We start from the raw sequence: 21,264 nt of genomic DNA, 5'->3' as shown, positions 1-21,264 counted from the left end.
TTTTTCTGACCAGTGATTGGTCATTAACTGGTCATGTGACCTTTTCTTCCACAGGCCTTGCTTCTCAATTTCTGAGAGAAGAGAGAGAGATTAACTGAGCATTCCAATGGAGAGTGGTTTGTAACTCCTATTTGTTATTTTTCAGTTTCAAATGTTTCACTGTTAAAATTTATAGAGTGCTAGATTCAATTTAAATGTAGAGTTCCCGTAACGTAAGAATTGCCGTGCTACCAGTTTTTCCTTAATCGGTTGGATAGCATTTAACACCTATTAACCTAAGGATAGTTGTCGGCTCCAATGTAATAGATTCTTGATAAACTATGAATGGATCTATCGCCTATGAATGAGAAATCCAGTTTTCAGAGCAAATGAACTTATAATCTTCAGATGAATTTTGGCAAAATATTATACAAATAGACAAAGAATTATATCTTACAAGCCTAAGCATCTACAGTTACTACGAACTAAATACTTATCTAGTTTACAGTTGAAAAAACAGTGGCTATTGGCTTGTATACACACAAATCAATAAACAGACAAAATAGAACACTATAAACTGATTAAAACTCAAATTAAAACATTAATAAATTCACTTAAATAGAAAATTATTTAAAGAGCACAAAGTTGCAACACCCATCAGCAGCCATGTTTCAGAGAGAAGAACAGGAAAAGACAAAGCTACAAGGAAGCCTCGTCGTCAGAACAAAAAACCACATCTCAAAATCAATGATGACTTCATGACACGTCAACAACAAAATTATAAATTACAAGTTTAGAATTCACATTTTATATTTGTTCTCAATAAAACTTTATTTTGAAACTATTATTTTAAATTTTTATATATCATCTCTATTTAAATAAACCATTTATCTATTAATTCTGTTAACCCAGCCTCGGTGACACCATGGAACAATGCAACAATCATTTACGATAAAAAAATTCTCAGTCAAAAAGTTTGTCCGTCTATCGATGACTCTGATATTTACTATAAAGTTTCATAGATCTCGAATTGAAGATTCGATTCCAATGTGAGAAAAAATGTAATATTACAGAATCAATTTGGTTACCAAGTCTTAGTTAAAAGGGAGTTATTTATTATTAAAATCGCGAGCCAATACATAATGAAGCCTATGATGCCATGCAGCATGACGAAAGATGCCAGCCATGCAGTGAACAAATCTTCATGAGTGAGTGCCCGTATATTATGGGCCCAAATTTGTGAGTGATTGATGATAATATTATTTCAAAATCTCTTCGACAACATTCTCCATAAACGGACTGGTATATATTTTGTAAAAATTCTGACGTTACTACACTGTCCAAACTTGAGTCGGGCAACCCTTGGGTGAAAGCACTACATGCTCATCTACACTAAACTTATAAAATTCTTATCTCACTGACTCACTGATCACGATTTAAGGAAAACTACTGGACGGATTGCAACAAAACTTTAAATATAGCTTCCTTAAAAGTCCAAGGTGCTCACTAATAAATTTTGGCGATATTTTAACTCTAAGGGTGGTTTTTAAGGGTTTAAAGTTCGTGTTTTAGCATGTATACTATATTCTTCTTACTCCAATCACTTAATTATAATTGAAATGTCCTTACCATATGTTAATGTAGAACTATAATCTAGAGAGAGTATCTCTTCGAAACAGTTGTTAACTGGTAACCAAATTAATAATTTTGTCAGGTTGGCATTAAGTTGAGTTAACTTTGGTAGGTTGGCACCAAGTTGAAGATAAAAATGCATTTATCACGGAAAAATTGATTGGGCACTGCTACTTCAATCAGAGCTATTCCTGAGAATATTACCTATATATTATTAATATATTTTCAATCACTTGATAATGGCATTATTTATAGCCGAAACATGTCGTGTTGAATAATTTTGAAAAGGGTAATCAGATTTATAAATATTGGAATATAAATATAAGAATAAATATTTTTATTTCTATTCCTGGGAGTACCTATATATGATTTTTATGTTTCATAAAACAAACTTTTATGACGGGACTTCTATCAATTGATCTTATTCTATCATGACTAATTATGTTTGTATATCTGACAGATCGCGTGAACAGCTTAAACAATTTCGATGAAGTTTTAATTATTCAGTATGATGAATGGAGGGTATTTTTAAAACTTCAGAAGTGTCCGTTGTGGAATCTGTGTGCAAAGAATGAGGAAATTCGGCCAGAATTTAACTTGACGACAGAAAGGAGTTATTTATAAAAACGGCCAAATAGCTGTTGTTGCTTTTCCCAATTTAAAAATATTTTCCATAGAAGCAAGGCGCTTTTCCATGAATCAATCATTCCCAAACATTGGTTGTGTCACCAAAGAAAATAGAAGATAGCATTTCGCTAAAAATATTGGGGAATATGCATAACAGTGTTTGATATTCACTTGAAACTGTCAGTATACCTCATTAATAGCATCAATGCTCCCCATTCAAATAATGCTGACACATTGATGTGAATCTTACTATAATTTGTTTACATTAGATCAGATGGAAATAAGCAAAGACCTTGAAGAGATATAGACCCACAATTCCTATGTCTCCCCAATGATAGCTCTTACTTGAAATTGAAGGCCGCCATTGGGGTATTTTAGCACGAGATATTATATCTATATATTTGTAGTATTATAGATTACAAAGGCATTGGTATGTAATAATCCTCAATGGCCGATTTCAATTCCAAGTACGACACTAGCGCTGCATGTGAGTCTATGCATCTCTAAGGTCTTTGGAAATAAGATGATAGCTACCAAAGACCTTGAAGATGCATCTCTTTAAGGTCTTTGATAGCTACTGTTTGCATTTCAAAATTATTATAATTGCCATTTTTGCTTTTTATGCCAGCTGTTATTAGTTTCGATTTCAATTATGTTTGACATTTATACCCGTTGTTATTGTTATGTGAAATAAGCTCTCATTAAATGAAATCATGATCATTGAAGTCAATAATTATACTAAGCTAACAATTTCTGTTTAAATATGTGTGTTTGCGGATATGTATGTATGTATGTATGTCTGACGGATCTCGAAAACGCCTCTAACATTTTTTTATTAAATAAGGAATAGAGTACGTTTGCGATAAAAAAAATTCTTGGAACAGGTCTCAACTCTGGGAAAAATCGTTGAAGCTCTTTCAGAAAGGATTATTTCTCAAGTAGCAGCTGATCAAAAACAGTTTCCATACTCTGTTGAAAACGTGAGAAAGAAAGTGTGAGCAAGTGAAAAAGATTATAATAGCTGTAGTTGAGTATTACCTTATTTTAAAACATTGCAGTATGGAACATCTGGAAGAATAGGTACAGAAAGTGACCGGATGATAGCAAAATAAATTTAAAATCGATCTCTCCAAACATATGGTAGTTGAATTGATGTTTATTGTGAGGTGATAGAGATGCGACTAATTTCTTCAGCTTCTGTTGTATTGGCTCCTCTGTTTCTCTATGTTTCTACGCAGCCATGGCCTTGAGAAAGCCAGTTGTCCTGTCTGTTAATTCCTAATCAGGACTAAAACCACGAAAACCAATCAGAGATGCCTTCTATTGAAGAAACCCCTGCTCTGATTAGTTCTCATGGAATTTAATCATGATTGAAATTGAACAGGCTTTTGAGCTACTGGACCTGATATTTTCATGCTTCAAAATCAGCTAAAAACTATATCGAAAAAAACATAATATTCCATCAGCTGGTGTTATTTCCTTTTATCCTATACTATTAAACGAGCAATTTATGTTTATATGTTTAGATGTTCAGATGTTTGGATGTTAAGATAATTATTTAGATGTTTATATGTTATTGTATTTCACCGGATCTCGAAAACGGCTCTAACGAAATTTAGAGCATATAGTAGGTTTATAATACAAAAATTCGATTGCACTAGGTCTCATCCCTGGGAAAACTCGCTGAAGGACATTGAAAGGATAATTATTCTTCATTCTTGGAAAAACAGCTGATAATAATTATTTCGTCATCTGTTGATGATGGAAGTGAGTGAGCGAGTTCATGTGTGTGGGACTGTGTCAAAATTATGACTCAGCTGTTGAACTTTTGTAATCATTCAATCAGGTACTCAGTGCCGGTTGCCAAAAAGCCGGATTATTTTCAATCCTGATAAATTCCAGTAGATCCATCTTTCTGAAATGGTCTTCTCTGATTTGGTTCACGTGAAATTAATCAGGATTAAAATTCCACCTGGCTTTTGTGCAACCGGGCCTTTATGAGGGAAATTTTTGCATTCCTCTGGGAATTAATCTCAATTCACTGTGATTAGATAGAACATTTCTGTATGAACTTGAATGATATTATAATTTCTTCTTCCATAATAAATTGTTTATGCTTTTGTACTCCAGAGCGAAGCTCGGTCCCCGAGATTGATGTCATTACATGACACAAGACAAACCTATTGATATTTATATTAATGTATCACAAGTAAATACTAAAGTTCTCAATTTAGATAGAAATTAAATTAAGTTACATTCAAATTTTCATTCCAAAGCTTTTGGTTTCAAGCTAAGATTAAAGAAAGAAATCATATAATGGTAGTCAATAATCAAAGTGATTGAATAAACTCTATTCAAATTAACATTAAAATGTCCACTTAAAAATTCCTACTTTAATATTTATGGTAGTAAAGTTTAGGACATGAGAAATCAGCCACATCAAATGTTAGACTAATTATTATGAATGGACTCTTATGGACTTTCATGGAAGAAAGAATCAGTGGATTGGCTACTTTTATACTTTTGAATAAGTGAAACGAAGAGTAAAGCTGCGTTTACACCAAAGTTATTAACAGAATGTAAACATTCGATGAACATATGTGTTAGTCAAGTTCCGTTCAATCTAATAGGATTAAGTTATCAAAATTTTGTCAATAACTTCTGTGTAAACCAGCTTGAGCGATAGGCTATGCCAGAAATTCCAGAATAAGCAAGAGATCCATGATACCAGAGTCAACCAATTCCAAATAAACTTGATTTGGAATTCTATTTTCAATTGCATCAATCAAAAGCAAAAAAAATCTGGTGTGGCGCACTCACACAACTTTCCTTGCCGTTATGAAAATTGATCACCTGACGCTAGTGTTCCCGCGCGCATCTCATAAGTCTACTTTCAAAGATTTGAGCCAGCTGGTGACAGGGCAATAACGCTGGAGACACACATGAGGTCTGCTATCTCTTCATAGTGAATGATTTAATAGAATCAACAATAATTTGCAATTGAATAATCTCGTTTTCTCGAATGCTTATTTTCAATTTTAGGTGAAAATGTTACTGAACGTTAATTGTAGAGATTTTCATGCTCAATCTACTCCACTTGATTTTTTTTTGTTTAAATTGTATCTGAAGCCTGATAATTGGGAATCTAAAATCGAACTTTGCATTGATAGGGCGGAGCTCCCGAAATTTTTACAGTTATGGAACTTGTGGCAGTTGATAGAGCTTATCGATGACTATTTTGGGTATGAATTTGATCAAAATCGTTGGAGCCATTTTAGAGAAAATCGCGAAAAACCCTGTTTTTGACAACGTTTTCGCCATTTTAGCCGCCATCTTGAATCGCATTCGATCGAAATTGTTCGTGTCGGATCCTTATAGTGTATGGACCTTAAGTTCCGAATTTCAAGTCATTCCGTTAATTGGGAGATGAGATATCGTGTACACAGACGCACATACACTCATACACACACACACACACACACACACACACACACACACACACACACACACACACACACACACACACACACACACACACATACAGACCAATACCCAAAAACCACTTTTTTGGACTCAGCAGGGGACCTTGAAACGTATAGAAATTTGGGAATTTGGGTACCTTAATTTTTTTCGGAAAGCAATACTTTCCTTACCTATGGTAATAGGGCAAGGAAAGTAATAACATGATCACTCTGCTAATTTGATAACTGTCAACGAGAAATATTAATTGCCAATGGATAAGTCGAGGTCCAATATTCCCGCCCAATATTCCACAAAATTCGCTGCAATTAGTCTACCATTCTACAGAGCACTTCCAACACATCAATTAATAATTCAAATGAGTAGACTCAATAATTTTCATGTTAAGCTGTGGCCTAATTTTTTCATTTATTACCGATAGAGGGCAAATCCGTGATACAAAAATTTGAGCTGAGTCTCATTCATCTCTGAGATAACTTGAGAGGAACAATTGATCATCCAAGTGGCAGCTTATTAAAACAGAAATTTCCATCGTTTGTTGAAAACTAAAGAGAGGAAGAGAGAAAATTAACAGCTGTGGTTATAACATGCAGCAATATAATTTCTATATACGTTTCAAGGTCCCTTGAGTCCAAAAAAGTGGTTTTTGGGTATTGGTCTGTATGTGTGTGTGTGTGTGTGTGTGTGTGTGTGTGTGTGTGTGTGTGTGTGTGTGTGTGTGTGTGTGTGTGTGTGTGTGTGTGTGTGTGTGTATGAGTGTATGTGCGTCTGTGTACACGATATATCTCATCTCCCAATTAACGAAATTTGGATCGTAAGGTCTTTACAATATAAGGATCCGACACGAACAATTTTGATCAAATGCGATTCAAGATGGCGGCTAAAATGGCAAAAATGTTGTAAATAACAGGGTTTTTCGCGATTTTCTCAAAAACGGCTCCAACGATTTTGATTAAAGTTATACAAGAAATAGTCATCGTTAAGCTCTATCAACTGCCAAAAGTCCCATATCTGTAAAAATTTCAGGAGCTCCGCCCCATCCATGCAAAGTTTGATTTTCGATTCTCAATAATCAGGCTTCAGATACAATTCAAACAAAAAAAAATTAAGTGGAAAAGATTGAGCATGAGAATCTCTACAATTAATGTCTATTAACATTTCCACCTAAAATTAAAAATAAGCTCGAAATTCGAGAAAATGTGATTATCCAATTGCAAACTGTTGGCAACTGTTGATTCTATTAAAATTATTCACTATGAAGAGATAGTAGACCTCGTGTGTCTCCAGCGTTATTGCCCTGTCACCAGCTGGCTCAAAAATCTTTGAATAGTAGACTTGAGATGCGCGGGAACACTAGCGTCAGGTGATCAATTTTCATAATGGCAAGGAAAGTTGTGTGAGTGCGCCACACCAGATTTTTAAAATATGCAGTTGATTGTATATTTCAACAGAGTTGAATGTGTTGTTCAAACTGAGGTGATAGCAACGCAACTAATCATCACACTTACTGACAACGATTTTTGGGTAACCAAGTATCATCATAGAGAAACAATAGCGTAAGTAGATATCCCATGGCATAGGGCGTTTATGTCGCAACTTTCACTGTTATCTCAAGCCGATTACTGTCGATTATTATCGATTTTTACTGTTTTGACCGGGTAAGAGTGTATGAACGGCACAATATGAGAGACTACCAGCGTCATAAAGCTTCACAGGAAAGAACTACGTGGACTATCAGCTTGAGATAACAGTAAAAGTTGCGACATAAACGCCCTATACCATGGGATATCTACTTATGCTATTGTTTCTCTATGGTATTATGGAAATGTATTTGAATGAAACTTGGAACGGTCCTATATATGATAACATTTTCATCAAGGGAGAGCACCTTTTCCGATACAAAATTGTCACATGACAGTGACGAGACTTTATTAATATATTATTCAAGTTATATTCAGCAAGCAATATTTTTGTTTGTATGATGGATCTCAAAAACGATTATAACGGCTTTGGTAGAATTCAGGTTATAAATATTTTACAAAAATAATCTGATCATTCAATTCCCGTAGCGAAGCACGCTTTAAAGGAACTCTTTAAAATTCAAATTGTATTGTTCATGGCTCAACCCTTCATTATAAAATTCATTTAATAATTATTGAACAAACAATATTCTTCTATGATTTTTATTAAATTTAAATAAATGCAACTTGTCATCACATATTGTTCCTTAGTGACCCTGTTTTCAGCCTTGCTTATAGCTTATTTATTTGCTAATATCATATTCATTTAGAGGTCAATAGTAACCCATCATCGAGTTACTGGATCTTCAGGAAACGTAGTACAATAATCCTTTGATTGTCAGGAAAATAATGCAGTATACTAGACATTTTTTCCAAATTTCGTGTCTGGTTCAAGACAAGGGTAAGTGGCTCAACCAGCAAGAACCACACACCAAGCAGGTTTCTTTCCCAAAACAGGAGTTAACAAATGCCGTCACCGACAGGAGACACCACAATACAGGAAAGCTGCTAAAATTATTTTATTTTTATTATTTTGTGGAAAATCACATTGAATAGCTGAAAATCTCATCAAAGCTTTATTTTTTACAGACTTCTATCTCTACAGAAGCGTTTTTCTTACAATTCTAGCAAACATAATCAATCATTCCAAATCCAAATCACAATATTTATCCATCAATTCCTTTTATCCAACATCAGCAATACCCTCGAATGAAGAACATTACTATATAGTTTACTTGAAGTAAAGATGAAAGGTGAAGATTCACCTTACAATAATTTGGATGAATCTTCATGCAAAGGATACACAAAATGATCAATTTTGATAAATTCAGTCTTACAAATTATCTTGGTTGAAAGTAGCCTACATGCAATTCTCTTACAGTTTTTATTCTTCATTTTATCAATTTATGACATTTTTCACAGGTCTGAAAAAGAAACATTCCGCAAACATGTATTCATATTATTGACAACTTTTAAACTACATCTTAATTGATTGTAAAAAAATGAAATATTATTCTTGACTGGGAAGGAAAGTTATTGCAGACTTGCAAATCTATTCATAATTCAGGTTTATATCAACAACCCTAATTGACATCTTTTAATAAAATCAGTAGGCTATCCCTACAATCTTACTCATACATTCGTTTACAAAACATCTTGGAATACCAACATTTATTATTTGACACATTCGATTCGAAACTTTCTCGATAATTGTGGTTTACTTACTACTCTGCATTACCAGCAGAGTCCAATAATTTTAGGAACTGGTCAGCAGCAATATCAGCCAATAGAGAACATTCCAACAAAGCCTTCTGCTTTTTCAGGTTCGCTATCAAAGCACTTTGCTTTTTGAGAGCGTCAAGCAACTCGCATTTCTGTTTTCCAACTTCATTCAGTGCCTTTTCGGTTTCCTCCCTTCTTGCAATGTCAGCACTGAGCTTCTCGCGATTCTCTTTCTCAGCGTTTTTTGCTGATTCCTTTATCCGCTCACTTTCGCCCAAAACTCGGTTGAGTTTGCTCTCTACATTCGAAGCTTCCGCCGTTTTTTGTTTCAATTCTCGTTTGAGAGCGGTCAACTCTTTTTTGAGCGTCGCGTTCTCAGCATCGCTTATCTTCAACTTATCAGTGAGCGTCACAGTCAACTTTTCTTTCTTCTTCAGAGTCTCTCTGGCCGCATTCAAACTCAGCTGAGTTTGACTTGACTCCTCGAGCGCCTTTTTCAGATCGTCCTGCACGGATTTGCACTGTTCGGTACGCTTGCCGTATTCGTCCCGCAGCGAATTCAAAGAATCGCGCATCGATTTCACCTTCGCCTGTAGGAATCTGATGTGTGACTCGCTGATGCTGCCTGTCGTCTTGGCTGTTGTTAACTCTTCCTCCTTTTTCAAATCTTCCAGCTGTGAAATCAATACAACAGTCATGAGTTTTTCATTGTTTAAGATGAGTGCAGTCGAAAGTCAAAAAGTGTTTGAAATTTGACATAGAAAAATTTACTGTTTGAAAATTTAAAGAAAAAATTACATTGAAACAAATACATTTGTTGAAATTAAATTCGAGAACAGTAACAATTTTTCTATAAAACATTACATGTCATCCTATAATATTCCTCCTAGTCATCCTATAATATTGAAAATTATTATAAAAATTCATCAATAGCATTTGTTATACGTTTCCAAACAATATTTCAAAGTATAGAATATCAAAATTACTTTTGATTTAGCTTTATAATTTAAAGGAAAATATCTCAATGGAAAGTTTAATATATATAAAGAATAGTTTTTGAAATTGCACATAAATCTAATAGATAGAAAAATTCAATTTTTTATTGCATAAAAAAAATTTAGTATGTTGAATAAAAACATTTTTTTAAAATGAATTGATGAACTGTTACATTTAATTTTCACATAAAATTTCAATAAATCAAAAAATGTTCATTTCTCTCACTATTGACGCGGTTGATTTTATCGATGCAAATTTTGGAAAACAGTCCGTTAAGGCACTCAGTATGAATTTCAGTTAAGTGTGACTCCAGTGTGATGACATCAGTGTTGGGCTGATCCGAATACTCGTAGTGTTGGGCTGATACTTGTAGTCGACTGATGCATACCAAACTCGATACAGGTGACATCTCAGTTAGCATTGCCTCATGCTTGTAGTAGACGGCTGCATACCAAACTCAATACAGGTGACATCTCAGTTAGCATTGCCTCATGCTTGTAGTAGACGGCTGCATACCAAACTCGATACAGAGTCACGTAAATTTTGTATCATATAATTATACAATGTACATTTCAGGCTTGAAATGACAATGTAATTTGTTTTTTGGAAAAGAGATAGACGCTGCATACAGGATTAACTTAGGTGAGGATTAATTTAGGTAAGGTTTGGTTTTATGATATTTTCAGCTTTCAAGGTTTAGAGTTCTGCATACAGGAATAATTTAGGAGAGGATTTTTTGAATCAATTCTTTCATGATACTGTGACTGTTATTCTGAATTCAAAGTTGTGAGTGTGAACATGGATGGCAATTACCGCTCCAGGTGATGTGGTAGTGTTGAAGTTTGAGTTACATGGTCAGCAATAGGCGTTGGCATTGTCATTGGCGTATGCATTGGTGTCGGCATTGGCGTTGGCATTGTCGTAGGCATTGGCATCAACATTGGCGCAGGCATTTGTATAGATATCAGCGTAGATATTGGCGTTGATAGTCAATTAATGAGTCACACTTGTTCGAAAATCACCCAAATGTTCTTAACACTCTTCATGGCGTTCACTTGTTGTTGATTTCGAGATTCACGTGATAATTATTTCGTTGTTAATGTCCACGCTGTACCTGTTATCTTAAAATGCTTATAAACTGAAAAGAGAATTTTGATTAGGCTACCAATACAATCTAATACACATGAAAATCATTTACAATTATATATTCAATATAAAAATGAAATTTGTTAACATCTTATTATACAGTCAACAATACATAAATTGTGAAATTTCCTCAAACTCAATGGAGACATCAATTACAGAATTTTAATGAAAAAATAATTTCATTTCTATTTATTCACTGTTCAAATATTTTATGAAAAGCAAATTATTCAATATATATATATATTTTTTTTTCAGATTACGTCCCGAAGACTCCAGTCATGGAGTATAAGACAAGTCATGTTATTACATAATAATTCTAACACTAAGTAGTTCAACCTAGTTTAGGTTTGAAAGGAATTCTTGTACACTATAAAAAGCTCTATCAACTAAATATTTTTTCATTTGTTTTTTGAAAATCTTCAAATCATCATTACTTTTTAAGATTTGAGGTAGCTTGTTATAAAATTTCCTACCAATATAATCTGTTTTTTGTTCAAATAACCTACTATTGTGAGCTATTATATGATAATCTGCTCTGTTTCGCGTATTATACTCATGAACATCTGAATTCTGGATCACACCACTCGTTTTCACATGCATTACAACTTCATATACATACAAAGATGGCACAGTTAATAGACCAAGCATTTTAAATAAAGGCCTACAAGAGTCTAACCTATTCACTTCCTCTATACATCTGAGTGCCTTCTTTTGAATCTTAAACACTCTGTCCATATTTTGTTGAGATGAATTACCCCATACTAAAATAGCATACCTAATATGAGATAGTATAAGTCCATGGTAAGCAGTTAACAGTAGTTTTTTATCATTCAGCCTAGCAAGCTGCCGCAGGACAAATACCCCAGATGATATCTTATTACATATCCTCTCAATGTAAGGATGCCATGTTAATTTCCTGTCCAATAAAATTCCCAAGAATGCTACTTTCTCTTCTTGGACTAATTCATTTTCCTCTACAAACACATTTATTTCTCTATCCTCTACTGAATTATATTTACTTTTGAATTGTAGGAATTGACATTTCTTACTATTTATTGTTAATTGCCTTTGCTTCAAGAATTGGACAATTGACTGTACTCCAGTAAAAGCATTTATTTCTAGACTATCTAATAATAATTGTTAAAGATAAGCGATGTGTCATCAGCAAACAACAGAGCTCTGTGATCTTTTAACTCTTTTGGTAATTGGTTCACATACAACAGAAACAGTAAGGGACCCAGAATTGAGCCTTGAGGTACTCCAGCCTGGACCTCCAGTTTTTGAGATTTAATTTTTACTATTTCATTCCCATCCACCTTGGTAAGCTCAACACACTGGTTTCTACCTATGAGATATGATTCAAACCATTTTAGTTCTACACCATTCACACCTACAGTTTTTAGTATTTCCAATAATATTCTATGGTTCACACAATCAAAAGCTTTGGATAAATCAAGAAATATTGCGACTGCCTTCTCACCTGAATCTATTATATCTATTAGTCTTTCAACAAGGGATACTATTGCAGTCTTAGTAGATTTCCCTTTCTGGAACCCATGCTGTTCATCACATATGAAATTAATTTCTTCCAGGTGCATCAATAACCTATTTAAAACTACTCTTTCAAAAATTTTACTTATTACATTTAGAATACTAATGGGTCTATAATTTTCAACTCTTTCAGAATCACCGCTCTTGAAAATTGGCAAAATTTTTCCTTGTTTCAGATCATCAGGGAAAATACCCTGCTCTAGTGAAGTATTAAGGAGATGCAATAAAGGGTCCAGTAATTCATTTTCACATTCTTTCAAAATTTTGCTTGAGACCCCATCCAATCCTACTGTTTTTTTGTTATTCAAATTTTTGATTATTCTTGACAACTCATCTCTTGATAATGGATGAAATTTAAATACCTTTTCAATTGGCTCAGCATTTAATGTAGTTGTATTATAAGTATTAGTGTTCAGTGACTTTTGGAGATTATATGCAACCTGTTGATAATATTTATTGAAAAAGTTACAAATGTCTATACTATCATCCATATAATTTCCATGTTCATCGATTATCCTAGGGTTATTAGTAACTGTATCTTTTTGAGCTGCTCTCCTATTTCTATTAATTACCTCCCAAACAGCAGAGTTAAAATTGGTACTAGTTGTTAATATTTCAGCTGTTTTCTTACACTTAGCTTTCCTCACTTCTTTTGCATAGTTTCTCTTTAGACATTTGTATTTGACTTCACTCGGAACATACCTCACTAATTTAAATTCCTCATAAGCTTCCCTAACAATATTTCTTTGAGTAAGGATATCTTCTGTTATCCATTCATCTACTTTGTTTAATTCACTTTTTACTTTGACTTTTTTATCGGACAGCATACACTAATGTGAAATCTTAGAGTATCAATGAATTGCTTATATTTGTAATTTAGGTTACAACTGTTATAAACACTACTCCAATTTTCTTGAAGCAGTTCCTGCTTCAAACAATTTATATTTCCTAGCTCATATTGCTGAATTTCTTTCACAAAAGTTTTTTCTCTGCTTGGATTCTGGCCCTGCAACTTAACATCTAAAATTTGATAGTTATGATCTGATAGATCTGAGCTACCTAACCTGACATTACAACCTTCTATATTTGTGAGGATATTATCAATAATTGTCTGTGAAGTTCGAGTTACTCTTGTTTATTCGTGGACCTTAATTCTAAATATTCATATTAATAATATCTCTAATATCCTCTGTCATTTTATCCTGCCTGGCAAAATCGGTATTGAAATCTCCTACTACTATAACATTTGTGAAACGAGCGGTTGTAATTTCCAAAAGTGTATGGAGCAGCTCACAAAATTTTTGCCAGTCTCCATTTGGTGACCTATAGATACCTAACACTGCTACCTCAAATCGATCATCAATTTTTAACCTTAGTCCCGTCACCTCTAAATCCATCTCAACAGAAAATCTCTTTACAAAATCCAGTTCATAAGTTTGGGTATGTTTAGCATTGCTAGTGAATATACAAGAGGGCATAGAAGAATATACTCTTGACAAGAGGGGGGTATTTGTAATATTACATTTTTTCTCGATTGGAATCGAATCTTCAATTCGAGATCTATAAAACTTTATAGTAAATATCAGAGTCATCGATATACGGACAACTTTTTGACTGAGAATTTATCGTAAATGATTGTGTTGCATGTTCAATGGTATCACTGAAAAAACAAACTCTGTAAACAGAGTTAACAGAATTAACAGATAATATAGAGGATATATAAAATTTAAAATAACAGTTTCAAAATAAAGTTTTATTGAGAACAAATATAAAATGTGAATTCTAAACTTGTAATTTATAATTTTTTGGTGACGTGTCCATAACGTCGACACTGGTTTGAGGTGTCTACAAAGCTTTGCTCTGTTCCTTGTAGCTAGGCTTCCTTCTTTTCTCTGAGAAATGGTGGCTGGCTATGGAAAGTGTTTTGTGCTCTCTGAATATTTTTCTGTTTAATTGAAATTTATAATGTTTTGAATTGAGTTTTAAACAGTTTTATGGTGTTCTAAGTTTGTGTATTTTGATCTGTGTGTATACAAGCCTATAGCCATTGTTTTCAACTATATAAATTGGATACCTAAGTATTTAGCTTGTAGTGACTTTAGATGCTTAAGCGTGTAAGATATTGTTCTTTGTGTATTTGTGTAGTGTATTGCCAAAATTCGTCTGAAGATTATAAGTTCATTTGCTCTGAAAACTGGATTTCTCATTCATAGGCGATAGATCCATTCATAGTTTACCAAGAATCTATTACGTTGGAGCCGATAAATTTCCTTAGGTTAATAGGTGAGACATGCTATCCAACCGATTTAGGAGAAATTGGTAGCATGGCAATTGTTATAATATTTCTCAAACGGCTGTTTATCTGGCACAAACTTTGTAACCTAATATGTTGTAAATCTGAAGTTGAAAATGATACTGTACAGCGTGAACCAGAACAAATATGCCCCAGACTACCATGTACTTAGTTTATAATACTTAAATATAATATATGTTTTTTATTTCTTTGAAGCTGAGGGCAGCTTCACTCTTAGGGGGGAGGAGTTACATCTGGTAACACCTAATATTATTGCTGACGCTATATTCCATTGTAATGATCGATCATAGTACTTTTAGTCAGTCTACTGCCAAACTTCACCGAGAGCACTTCTCTCTTTTTCGATGTATATTTTATAATTATGTGTTTGAAAATAAAGTTTTCTTTTTAAAAGGTGTTTGGTTACCCCAGAACTATAACTGTGGATTAATCAAAGGCTTTCGATACATACCACATGATAGAATTTGCAACAAATTGGAGAAGTATGGTTTCAGAGGTCATTCATTAAAGTTCATAAGAAGTTACTTGGAAGATAGATTCCAATTTTAACAATAAATAACAATAAAAGTATAGAGAAACTGTCATCTTACGGTCTTCCCCAGGGAACTGTACTTTCACCAATATTTTTCATTCTCTATGTAATGATTTGCTGAATATTAAGCTAAAAAATGGGAGAATTTCATCTTTTGCTGATGATTTAGTTATTATATTTTCAGAAAATAATTGGAATGATACTTTCATTGTTGCAGAGCAAGATATGGATATTGTGAGGAATTGTATGGACTCTAATGCTTCGAGTTTAAATGTAGAAAAAACCAATTACATAGCTTTTTCAGCAAATAGAGAGGGTGAACCTAACAATCAATATAAGTTTAAAATCCATTCAAACTGTTCTTCAATAAATCAACCAAACATTGATAGATGTTCCTGCCCTGTTATTAATAGGAAATCAAACCTCAAATATCTTGGTATATGGATCGATGAGTGTCTCAAATGGGACATCAAATGAGAAATTATACTCGTGAATTACATGTTCACTGTCACAGTTGTGTGCGAATCCAGCTTTAAGGTCCAATTCCTTAAGTCCAAGACCAGACGTTTGACAATATCTACAGTTTGGTTCCTATGTAAGAGACTAAAATACCTATCTTATAAATTTTATGAATTGAAAAATGTGCTATCTTTCTCAGAATGCAAACAGGTATATACGGCACTAGTATAATCCCTAATGCGATATGGTTTAATAGTTTGGGGTGGGACTTTCGATACCCATATTAAAAACCTTTTTCTAATACAAAAATTCATCATAAAGACAATTTTAAAGAAACCTAGAACTTATGATATTAAGATTTTGTTCAGTGAATTTGATGTTAAAACTATACGACAGTTATATCTTAGTTGCATAACAAATAACAGTTTTAAATACGAGCATAATTTCCCTCTAGCCGATGACATAAATATAATCTTAGACCTAATACAATAAGAAAATATGAAATATATATAACACCAACTCAGCTCTTCTTAGAAGGCAACTCTACTACATTAGCAGTAAATTCATAAATATACTAGAAAGTGAGTTTCCACTATTGCCTAAAGAAGGAATAACAGAGGTTATGACTTAGAGAGTCAGTAATGAGATAATATTTTTTGTGTTGATTACTAATGTTGATTGCCATAGATGCAAAATAATGATTAATAATGTTGATTGCCATAGATGCAGATGATTACTTATGAATATTGATTGCCTTTGAAGCAAAATATTATTGATGTTTTGAATGATTTCTTGTAAATATTTTGCTTTTTATACAATATTTGAACAAAACATTAAAATGAAAATTTATAAATGTGTCCACATAAATAATTTTGAATCCCTGAATGATAAATCATAAATGTGAAATGAATTTGCTATAAATGCTATAAATGGAATGTTATACTAAATGATAATGAAATGCATATATATTGTATTATGAAATGATTGTGAATAGAAGACCAATTGTCTGAAATATCATTGAAATATGTATTGAAATCATTTTTGTTGTGATGATCTGATGTTTTTTACAATTTTGATAATGATACAGAGTGTAATGAAATTTATGTAACATGTATTTGTTTATGTTCTAAATTTTGTAGAATGGATTAAATTTTGTTATTTGAACAGTGAATAAATGGAAATGAATTTTTTTTATTAAAATTTTGTAATTGATGTTTCCAAATTTCACAATAATTGCTGACTGTATAATAAGATGTTAACAAATTTCATTTTTATATTGATTATATACTTAGAAATAATTTTCATGTGTATTAGATTTTATTGGTAGCCTAATAAAAATTTTCTTTTTAGTTTATAAGCATTTCAAGATAACAGGTACAGCGTGGACATTAACATCGAAATAATTATCACGTGAATCTCGAAATCAGCATCAAGTGAATGCTATGAAGAGTGTTAAGAACATTCGGGTGATTTTTGAACTAGTGTGACTCATTAATTGACTGTCAATGACAATAACTACACCAATGTCTACGCTAATGCCTGCGCCAATGTCGATGCCAATGCCAACACCAATATCTACACAAATAACTATGCCAATATCTACGCTGATGCTTATTCCAATGTCAACACCAATAACTACACCGATGTCTATGCCAATGCCTGCGCCAATGTCGATGCCAATGCCAATGCCAATATCTACACTGATGTCTACGCCAATGCCTGCACCAATGTAGATGCCAATGCCAATGCCACCGATGTCTACGTCAATGCCTGTGCCAATGTCGATGCCAATGCTAACGCCAATATCTACACCAATAACTACGCCAATGTCTACGCCGATGCCTGTGCCGATGCCAATGCCTGCACCAATGTTGATGCCAATGCCTACGACAATGCCAACGCCAATGCCGACACCAAAGCATATGTCAATGACAATGCCAACTCCTATTGCTGACCATGTAACTCAAACTTCAACACTACCACATTACCTGGAGGTAATTGCCATCCATGTTCACATTCACAACTTTGAATTCAGAATAACATCACAGTATCATGAAAGAATGATTCAAAAAATCCTCTCCTAGATATCCCTGTATGCAGAACTCTAAACCTTGAAAGCTGAAAATATCAAAAAACCAAACCTTACCTAAATTAATCCTCATCTAAGTTAATCCTGTATGCAGCATCTATCTCTTTCCAAAGAACAAATTACATTGACATTTCAAGCCTGGAATGTACATTGTATAATTATATGATACAAAATTGCGTGACTCTGTATCGAGTTTGGTATGCAGCCATCTACTACTAACAAGCATGAGGCAATGCTAACTGAGATGTCACCTGTATTGAGTTTGGTATGCATCAGTCGACTACAAGTATCAGCCCAAGATATGAGTATTTGGATCAGCCCAACACTGATGTCTTCACACTGGAGTCACACTTAACTGAAATTCATACTGAGTGCCTTAACGGACTGTTCTCCAAAATTTGCATCGATAAAATCAACCGCGTCAATAGTGAGAGAAATGAACATTTTTTGATTTATTGAAATTTATGTGAAAATTGAATGTAACAATTCATCAATTCATTTAAAAAAAAAAAAAAAAAATTTTATCAACATACTAATTTTTTTATGCAATAAAAAATTGAATTTTTCCATCTATTAGATTTATGTGCAATTTCAAAAACTATTCTTTATATAATTAAACTTTCCATTGAGATATTTCCTTTAAATTATAAGCTAAATCAAAAGTAATTTTGATATTCTATACTTTGAAATATTGTTTGGAAAGTATAACAAATGCTATTGATGAATTTTTATAATAATTTTCAATATATAGGATGACATGTAATGTTTTTATAAAAAAATTGTTACTGTTCTCAAATTTAATTTCAACAATTTCCATTTGTTTCAATGTAGTTTTTTCTTTAAATTTTCAAACAGTAAATATTTTATGTAAGAGGGGGGTATTTGTAATATTACATTTTTTCTTGATTAAAATCGAATCTTCAACTCGAGATCTATAAAACTGATAGTAAATATCAGAGTAATCGATATGCGGACAACTTTTTAACTGAGAATTTATCGTAAATAATTGTGTTGCACATTACATGGTATCACCGTAACTGAGTTGACAGAATTAACAGATGAATAGATCATTATAAATATAGAGGATATATATAAATTCAAAAAACAGTTTTGAAATAAAGTTTTATTGAGAACAAATGTGAAATGTAAATTCTAAACTTGTAATTTTTAATTTTTGGAATTTAATATCGTGACTGTTTCATGATGTCGACAATGGTTTTGAGGTGGGGCTTTGCTCTGTACTTGTTAGAGCTCTCTCTCTAAAAAATGGTGGTGGCTATGGTTCTGGTTTTGTGTTCTCTGAATATTTTCTGTTTAAGTGAATTTTCAATGTTTTAAATTGAGTTTTGAATAGTTTTATGGTGTTCTAATTTTGTATAAAATTGTGTGGTGTGTCTACAAGCCTATAGCCATGTTTTTCAACTATAAAAAGATAAGTATTCAGCTTGTAATGATGTTAGATGCTTAAGTATGTAAGGTATTGTTTTATGAATTTGTTCTGGCCAGAGAATTCAAATTTTAGCGCCAGAATGCCAGACTATAGTTCTTCCAATAGCAGGCATGTGTTTGTGCCGTCGCAGACCGTCCTGCCGCTTGGCATTGTGGATTTTTTTTGAAAGGTTTCAGTCTTGTTTCGTCAGCCCGTCTTGTTGCAAGACCAAAATTGTGTGTTTGTCATGTAATTTCGATTGGAAATTTCTTGTAAATAATTGTTTGAGTGTTGTGTGTGTGAATTATGAATATAACAGCGTAGATAGTATTGAATTGAATTAATTTGAATCGGATTTGAATTTATAAAGAATCCAGTTCGAGCTTTGTTCGAAACACAGTGTATGACCTGCAAGTTGAACACAGAATCAACGAGAAGGCAGCCCATAAGCAAATAACCTGTCTATTCCCCGATTTCGTCCCACCCTGAACCTGACCAGAACCCTAATAAAGGCTTCGAAGGGCAAGTAGTCAAGATTGGAATAAATCTGGTGAGTTTTTGCTCTTTTTTATTGTTCATTAATGCAGAGTTTAACTGTACAAATAACCTGGCTCAAATTGAAGATTAAATTTTACCCCTTGTTTGTATTTGATTATTTGAATAGTAAATTACAGTCCTCTGGTAGCCCTAGCCTGAGCTTTGTTCAGAAATTTCTTGATCCTGCCAGGCCGGGATGAATTTGAATTTGTAATTTGTTGATTGATTCACACACATTGGATTCAAGCAGTTTCGTATTTGTCCAATGTTGGCATGTTGAGAATGGTCTGATCCATGCTCAACTTAAGTTTGTTGTAGCCTTGTTCTAAGAGCATGGTTTCTTGTCAATTTGTATTTGTCTGAAATTAAATTTATTTCAGTTAAAATTATAATTTCTAAAACTGGGTTCATTGTGCTCTTTTTCAGGAATTTGTTTGTTTGTTGGAATTTGTATTGTCCATTTTTTATACATGTTAGTGAAGGTTAATCACCAGCATGATTTTGTTTGTTTGTGAGTTGTTGGAAGAACATTATCTAATCATATAGTTTTGTTCTCAGCAATAACTTATCTTGTGAATTGATAATCAAAGTTTAACTTTGATAACTTACTAGTCATGATTCTTCCTTTCATCTAGTTTTTGAACTCATTCTTGTTTATTGTCTGTTGTTTGTATTGTCGGGGCTGAATTGTTTCGTGTATGAGTTCAAGATGGAGGAAAAATTACAGAAACAAATCAGGGTGCATCATGCTAAACTGCAACAATTGTATGCCAGATTGCAGAGAATTTATGAACTGTCTAAAAACGTCTCTGATCCAAAAGTTGCTGAGCAATTTTCAATCTTGTATCCTCGGGTGTCTCAGACCATTTCGGATTATGAAAACAGAATTAGTGTTAATGAGTTGGAACTTGAGTTGAATAAAGACCATGTTGTAGCATTCAATGACTCACATCTAGATCTGTTTCAGTATATTGAAGTAGCGGCTAACACTCTCAAAAAGAAAGGCGACTGTCACTATTGCTCAATCTTCGGCAGCTACAGCAGCTAGTGCACAGCCGGTCGTGTCTGAGTCGGTACTGCCTAAAATCGACCTTCCGAAATTTGATGGGAACCAGACTCAATGGTCGGTGTTTTGTGAACTATTTAAGGCATTGGTACATGACAACAAGAATTTGAACGATCAGCAGAAGGTCCAATATCTTGTAAGTAGACTTACTGGACAAGCAGCAAATATTTGTCGTCATTTGCCAC

General features: G+C 33.3%; 1 protein-coding gene across 1 annotated transcript; it reads right to left on the bottom strand.

Moving 5' to 3' along the window:
• Positions 1–8,300: 8,300 nt before the first annotated feature.
• On the bottom strand, positions 8,301–20,984 carry LOC120349566. The gene is made up of 2 exons (XM_039419952.1): positions 20,964–20,984; positions 8,301–9,634 (listed from the first exon to the last, which is right to left on the bottom strand). Exon 2 carries the CDS (start codon positions 9,533–9,535, stop codon positions 8,963–8,965), a length of 573 nt encoding a protein of 190 aa, XP_039275886.1. The 5' UTR covers positions 9,536–9,634; positions 20,964–20,984; the 3' UTR covers positions 8,301–8,962.
• Positions 20,985–21,264: the final 280 nt, after the last annotated feature.

This window comes from Nilaparvata lugens, chromosome 2 (assembly GCF_014356525.2).
Source record: "Nilaparvata lugens isolate BPH chromosome 2, ASM1435652v1, whole genome shotgun sequence".
Taxonomy (NCBI): domain Eukaryota; kingdom Metazoa; phylum Arthropoda; class Insecta; order Hemiptera; family Delphacidae; genus Nilaparvata; species Nilaparvata lugens.
This window is presented reverse-complemented; position numbering and strand designations above follow the sequence as displayed.

Coding starts and splice junctions, on each gene's coding strand:
- LOC120349566 (XM_039419952.1), bottom strand. CDS start 9,535: ATGCGCGATTCTTTGAATTCGCTGCGGGACGAATACGGCAAGCGTACC.